Source organism: Anomaloglossus baeobatrachus, chromosome 9 (genome assembly GCF_048569485.1).
Source record: "Anomaloglossus baeobatrachus isolate aAnoBae1 chromosome 9, aAnoBae1.hap1, whole genome shotgun sequence".
Lineage (NCBI taxonomy): Eukaryota > Metazoa > Chordata > Amphibia > Anura > Aromobatidae > Anomaloglossus > Anomaloglossus baeobatrachus.
In genome coordinates this window covers 198,646,264-198,654,179 of record NC_134361.1, presented here as the reverse complement: position 1 = coordinate 198,654,179, position 7,916 = coordinate 198,646,264, and the positions used below count along the sequence as shown (strand labels likewise).

Genomic DNA, 7,916 nt, shown 5'->3' with positions numbered 1-7,916 from the left:
CCTACAAAAATATACATTAATATCCTGATCTGAAAACTTCTATTTTGTAATTAGATGTCAGTATGCCCCTATGGGTGTCTATTATAGATTCCTTTTGATCCTCATACAGACTGATCCCTTTCCATGCAGGTTTCTATTTTATTCTAACCACTTTGGGATCTTTTCACAATGAAAAATTATTTTCTATTACTAATAAAATTTAAATACACCATTTACTCCAGTTCTCTTGTTCTAGTCATAAGGAGCTGGAGGATCATGGGAAGCCTTGCGGAAAAAATCCATAGAGGAGGAATCGGATTCCATGTATATTCCCTTTTAGAAAAGGTTAGGAAGTAAAGTGTCCAAACTCTACAGCTCTTCTATAAAGCTTTAATAGTTAAGACTGTATCCGTTCATGGGAAAGTAGACCCAGCCGATGTGCCAAATTATTTTTGCAGGGGGTTTGAGACATCTTAGGCTAGTTTCACACTTGCGTTGGACGGCTTCCGTAGCATTGCTTTGTGTGACGGATGCAACGGATGCGTTGCATATAGTGGCACAACGCAATGCTACGGATCATACAAAATAACGGAAAACGTTATTTATTTATTTTCTTTACAAGGCGGCGGCCCGAGCGCTCAGCTGAGCGCCCCGACAGGCCGGCGGCCGAGCGCTCAGCTGAGCGCCCCGACAGGCCGGCGGCCGAGCGCTCAGCTGAGCGCCTCCGACAGGCCGGCGGTCCGAGTGCTCAGCTGAGCGCCCCGACAGGCCGGCGGCCGAGCGCTCAGCTAAGTGAGCGTTCAGCCACCGAGAAATAATAAAGTTTGTGATTTTAAAAAAAAAAAAAAAGCGCATGCGCAGTGAAAAATAAAGTTTCCGCTGTTCAAAAACATTACATGCAGCGTTCCTTCCGCTGGACGCAGCGTCAAAATAACGATGCTGCGTCGTCCAGCAGATGAAACGCTGACACTTGCGTTACAGTGCGTCGTCCATACAAGTCTATGGAGAATAGCGCAGTGCGGTAAGGGACTGCGCTATTCTCCATAGTGACGGACCGCGGTGAACGCAAGTGTGAAAGTAGCCTTGACTAATCTCTTTGCACCACTGATTACACAGCAAGTGCTCAAAATCAGTCCCTAGCACTTTGTTGGGGAGTGAGTACAACCATGCTCTCCTCAGTAAGGCTACTTTCACAACACATCAGTCCCCCCCCACCCCCCCCCCCCATCAGGCACAATCAGGAAAGAAAAAAAAAATAATAGAAAAAAAATTTTTTTTTTGATATATATATATATATATATATATAATATATATATAATATATATTATATATATATATATATATATAAAAAAAATATAGATCCATTTTATCCCCATTGCTTTGTATTCTCGCTGGATTGTGCTAAATGGCATTGTGTGGCATCCGGCTTTGCCTGATCCGTCGTAATTGGCCAATGCGGCGGCCGGATGGAATGTCTCTTGTAACGTTTGACCAAAAACCCGCATTGCGCCAGATCCGGTGCGATATGGCATGATTTGCAATGGAAGCCTATGGACGCCAGATCCTGCAAAAAACGGATGCGGCCGCCCGGATCATTTTTTTTTTTGTTTTTTTTTAAACTGAGCATGCTCCAATGTATTTTAAAAAACAGATCCTGCAAAAAAAAAAAAAAAACCTGATGGGCCGCATCCGTTTTGACAGATCAGGTATAACCGGATCTGTCAAAAAAGGAAGGACTTGGTGCATCAGTGTTTGCATATTCTGTGACGGATCCGTTGCATCAGGCACACGTCGGATTGTCCAGCGAGAAAAGACAGAAACTGACTGCATATAGCTGCTGTGCCGGAAGATTTATTCAAGATTTTTCTCCATAGGTGCAGGTAAAATCGCGGAGGTAACCTGGATGCGAGTCCCTCCAGGAGGACGACGGCCGTTTCGCCTGTAAATCAGGCTTCTACGGGTTCCACATGTGGGGGCGATCGTACACTCCTTATAAAGGGGAGTGCATCCAGGTCACGTCACCCGCACATTAAAAACAGAGGAATCACCACAAGTCAGTGATTTGCATATATGCAATCAAATGTTTAAACTTAAAAACATGTTTACAAAAAACATCACTATACACATTTTAAAAACATATCCAACAGAAAAAGGAACAAATGATCACAAGGGCATCATATATTGACATATCATTATATATGAGATATTATTTTTATTTGTTATTCTTATGAACTAATTTACCCTACTCCAAAAAGATTTATAAGAACACCGTTAAATCGTTGCGGTCATTCAGTCCCAGGTTACCCTGTGCTCCAAATCTTATTAATTTTTGCTTCCTTTTGCAACAATAATTTATGGAGATCGCCCCCCTGGGGGGGCAAAAGAGACCTGAATTAAACCCGCAAAACGTAGAGTATTAGGGTTACCTTCATGTACTGTACACATATGCTCTATTAATCTCGGGGAACCCTTCCCAGTAGTAATGGATTTATAATGTTTCTCTAAACCGTATGTACATACATCCAATTGTTTTCCCAATGTAGAATCTTCCACATGGGCAATACATAATGTACACCACATACCGTATTTTCGGACTATAAGACGCACCGGACTATAAGACGCACCCTGGTTTTAGGAGGAGGAAAATGGAAAATAAAACTTTAAGCAAAAAAATGTTGGTCATGACACACTGTTATGGGGCGAGGATCTGCTGCTGACACTGTTATTGGGGTAATGTCCCCAAATTCTCTACTAAGGTACCCCATCCTGGTAATGATCCTCCTGCCTTGTATATGATCCTGCTATAAACCCCCCATCCAGCCTGTTCACATACCCCCCCCCCATCCAGCCTGTTCACATACCCCCCCCATCCAGCCCTGTTCACATACCCCCCCCCATCCAGCCTGTTCACATACCCCCCCCCATCCAGCCTGTTCACATACCCCCCCCATCCAGCCTGTTCACATACCCCCCCCATCCAGCCTGTTCACATACCCCCCCATCCAGCCTGTTCACATACCCCCCCATCCAGCCTGTTCACATACCCCCCCCATCCAGCCTGTTCACATACCCCCCATCCAGCCTGTTCACATACCCCCCCATCCAGCCTGTTCACATACCCCCCCATCCAGCCTGTTCACATACCCCCCCATCCAGCCTGTTCACATACCCCCCCATCCAGCCTGTTCACATACCCCCCCATCCAGCCTGTTCACATACCCCCCCATCCAGCCTGTTCACATACCCCCCCATCCAGCCTGTTCACATACCCCCCCCATCCAGCCTGTTCACATACCCCCCCATCCAGCCTGTTCACATACCCCCCCCATCCAGCCTGTTCACATACCCCCCCATCCAGCCTGTTCACATACCCCCCCATCCAGCCTGTTCACATACCCCCCATCCAGCCTGTTCACATACCCCCCCATCCAGCCTGTTCACATACCCCCCCATCCAGCCTGTTCACATACCCCCCCCATCCAGCCTGTTCACATACCCCCCCCCATCCAGCCTGTTCACATACCCCCCCCCATCCAGCCTGTTCACATACCCCCCCCCCATCCAGCCTGTTCACATACCCCCCCCCATCCAGCCTGTTCACATACCCCCCCCCATCCAGCCTGTTCACATACCCCCCCCCATCCAGCCTGTTCACATACCCCCCCCCATCCAGCCTGTTCACATACCCCCCCCCCCATCCAGCCTGTTCACATACCCCCCCCCATCCAGCCTGTTCACATACCCCCCCCCCATCCAGCCTGTTCACATACCCCCCCCCCATCCAGCCTGTTCACATACCCCCCCCATCCAGCCTGTTCACATACCCCCCCCCCCATCCAGCCTGTTCACATACCCCCCCCCATCCAGCCTGTTCACATACCCCCCCCCCCCATCCAGCCTGTTCACATACCCCCCCCCCCATCCAGCCTGTTCACATACCCCCCCCCCATCCAGCCTGTTCACATACCCCCCCCATCCAGCCTGTTCACATACCCCCCCCCATCCAGCCTGTTCACATACCCCCCCCCATCCAGCCTGTTCACATACCCCCCCCCATCCAGCCTGTTCACATACCCCCCCCCCATCCAGCCTGTTCACATACCCCCCCCCATCCAGCCTGTTCACATACCCCCCCCCATCCAGCCTGTTCACATACCCCCCCCCCATCCAGCCTGTTCACATACCCCCCCCATCCAGCCTGTTCACATACCCCCCCCCATCCAGCCTGTTCACATACCCCCCCCATCCAGCCTGTTCACATACCCCCCCCATCCAGCCTGTTCACATACCCCCCCCCATCCAGCCTGTTCACATACCCCCCCCCCATCCAGCCTGTTCACATACCCCCCCCCATCCAGCCTGTTCACATACCCCCCCCCATCCAGCCTGTTCACATACCCCCCCCCATCCAGCCTGTTCACATACCCCCCCCCCATCCAGCCTGTTCACATACCCCCCCCCCATCCAGCCTGTTCACATACCCCCCCCATCCAGCCTGTTCACATACCCCCCCCCATCCAGCCTGTTCACATACCCCCCCCCCCATCCAGCCTGTTCACATACCCCCCCCCCATCCAGCCTGTTCACATACCCCCCCCATCCAGCCTGTTCACATACCCCCCTCCATCCTGCCTGCTCATATACTCCCATCCTGCTATATGCCCCCATCGTGCTCATATACCATCCTGGTATATGGCCTGTATCCTATAGCACAGAGAAAAAAAATAAACGTTTATACTCACCTTTTCCTCACTCCCTGCAGCACCGATCATATCTTCCTCTCTGCGCCACTGACCTGTGTGTGTGTGCGTGTGTGTGTGGAGCCCGTTCCCCCTGCTGCATCGCGATGTCTTCCTGTCTGTGCTGATCAGCTGACCGGCACAGACAGGAAGACATCGCGTGCAGCAGGTGGGCGGCTCCACACACGTGGACGGGTGAGTGTACTGATTCACTGCACCCCCGCGCTGGTAATGACGCGCGGGGAGCAGTGAATACAGCCGCACATGATCACTCCAGGCTGTAATTGCCAGGGGTGATCATGCGGCCCGGCTCTTTGCTATGCCGCGCGTCCCTGCTCGTCCTCCCGCCCACCTGTCAGTGCCCGGCTTCAGCGCTGAGAGATGGGGCGGGAGGATGGGCGTGCATATGTAATGAGCGGGCCCACGTGGTCACGGCAGGCGCTGCTGCTGCCTGCTCGTGCCCCCCGATGACCTGCAGCACCCTCATTCCCAGCCGCAGCCCTATAGTCAGACCATAAGACGCACCCCCAACTTTCCCCCAACATTTGGGGGGAAAAAAGTGCGTCTTATGGTCCGAAAAATACGGTACTTCGTTTTGCAAGATATAAACTGCTTAACCTGGTGGAAATAGGAACCAATCTGCAGAGAGGTGACGGTAAGGTGTAAAGTACAAAACTTACAGTGGCCACAACGAAAAATTCCCTACCGGGGAACATTTTTCTAACCACGTAGATGGGCAAACTACCCTATTTTTTTACCAGCAAATCTCTCAGATTGCTACATCGTCTGTAAGAAACTAAAGGTCCTGCATCTGTCATTTTCTTCAAATCGGAATCATTTGCGAGAATGTGCCAATTCTTTTTTTATGGCTTTTCTTATTACACTATCCAGAGGGCCGAATCTGAAACTGAACACGAACCTATTTCCAGCACTATTCTCTTTTTTATCTTATTTGATTTCACCTTTATCCTGTAATGAGATTCCAGGTATGTGAAGTCGGGGACTCCACCGGCTCCTCAAGTAACACTCTCTCATAGGCTGAATCAACCAATGCGCTAGGGTACCCCCGTATTAATAGCCTTGATTTTAAATCTCTAGCTTGTTCTTCAAAGATCTCTCTGTTGCTAATTAATCCTTTTTAATCTCAAAAATTCAGAATAGGGCAAAGCTGTCTTTGTGTGAACAGGGTGGGCACTTTGGTAATGCAAGAGGGAGTTAGGAGGCTGTCGGTTTCCTATACATTTTGGTCGAAATTACCCCCCTCTTCTATCTCTACCTCTATATCCATAAAAAGTAATAGTGCTTCCTCCGAAATACGAAGTGAAAGACATGTTCATGCTGTTGCTGTTATTCAGGTAAGTGACGAAACCTGTGAATCCTCCTCCGTCCCATCCCACACCATGAACACGTCGTCCACATATCTTAGATACAATTTTACATGTCTCAGGAAGGGATTTGTGCCATTAAAAAACGTACAACACTTTCAAAGAAACCCAAAAAGATATTAGCCATGGCACAAGATACAGGGGTACCCATAGCGGTACCCCCGCTCTGAAACGTACCATTTGTCAAGGAACATGAAAGCGTTCTTAGAAAGCACAAATTCCAGGGCCTCACTCACAAATTCACAGAATAACCGGGTTTTACCACTCCGTGCTACTGTCTCCCTCACTGCCTGCACACCTAAAATCTGTGGAATTCGTGTATACAAACTTTCCACGTCAATGGACACCAAAACTAAAACCCTCCTGCCAATTAAATCCTCTTAACAGTGACACGAAATCACCGCTATCTTAACATACGAAGGAATTTTTTTCAATAATGGCTTCAAAAGCCAATCCAAATAGTGGGGACAAGGGTTCGGTCAAAGACCCGATACCCGCCACTATTGGACGGCCAGGTGGGTTATTGCTGTTTTTATGTATTTTTGGTATACAGTACCAGTGGGGTTTTGTTGGGAAAGCTGGAATCAATTTTTCAGCCTGGGTACTTGAAATAAAGCCCAGTGTCACATATCTATCTAATAATCGTGTAAGTTGTTTCTTATATTCATTTGTGGGATTTGATTGCAAGGGAGTATAAGTAGCACTGTCCTGTAGTTGTCTTAGACATTCCTGAATATATGCTGCACGTGTTATTAACACGATATTACCGCCTTTATCAGCTTGGCGGAATATCGTGTCATCCCACGTGCGCATTATTTTTACTGCAGTCGAATTCTCCCTCACTCAAATTCCTATCCGACCTAGGATATAATAAGGCCTCCACATCTTTTAGTACTGCGTCCTGAACACAACATCTACCAAGTTACCATGAACAACTGGGGGACAAAAATCTGATTTAACCCCTTTTGTGAATCTACTATGTTCATCTATAATTTCACTAGGACCAGAAAAAATGGTCATTCCCTGGGGCATTCAGGCTTAATAACAATTCAGCCTCCTGGGTTACAGTAGAATCAAAAGCTCCTGTGATATCCCAATCACTACCCCCAGTTGTGCATGGTTGGTGACCCTCAGGAGCAGTATTTAATACAGTAGGCATCTGATGGAAAAACTTGTGCAGATGTATTTTTCTTACGGCCTTGTAAAGGTCAATTTTAAATTCAGCAAAATCAAAATCCTCTGGAACACAAAAATTCAAACCTCTAGACAAAACTGACACCATATCATTAGTCAATTGATGTTCAGACAGATTAACAATATTACCAATATTGCTAATGGGGAGAGAGGAAGGAGCAGAAATCTCCTCTAGTTCCTCCATGAAACAAACTTTCTCTTGTGACCTCTTCCCCTTGTGCCTCTTCCTGCCCCCCCTACGGGTGCGTTTCCTAAAGGGGCAGGATTTGGGCCCAACCGGGGGAGTCACCTCCTTAGAGGGGGCCCGGGATCACATCCTCGGAGCCACTGGACTCCGAGTCTGTGGTCCAGTATCCCCTTTCCCTGATTACCAGGTTTTTTATTTTTTATGTATGATTTTTTCTTATAATTTTTTGCACGATCCTTTGTCCAACAAAAGACTTGTTTCATATCGTAATCGTTTTTATCCCTCAAAAATTTTTCTCTTTTCTTAATTTTTATCTCTGTCTGAGTTTCAATTAATTTCTTGTCCAATTTTTGAATAAAATGCCAGCCAAACACCTTCAGTTACGCGTGAACGAGTGTCTCTTTTTAAGGTGTCCAATTCTATATTCAAAGC

The 7,916-nt window shown here is 48.0% G+C and overlaps 1 protein-coding gene across 1 annotated transcript in view; it reads left to right on the top strand.

Moving 5' to 3' along the window:
- The window catches only part of TMEM268 (transmembrane protein 268), a 12,103-nt gene extending 11,819 nt beyond the window's left edge, over window positions 1-284 (top strand). Inside the window, exon 6 of the mRNA XM_075324916.1 lies at window positions 222-284. Coding sequence (XP_075181031.1) covers window positions 222-284 — 63 coding nt within the window. The remainder of the gene's footprint in view (window positions 1-221) is intronic.
- Window positions 285-7,916: the final 7,632 nt, after the last annotated feature.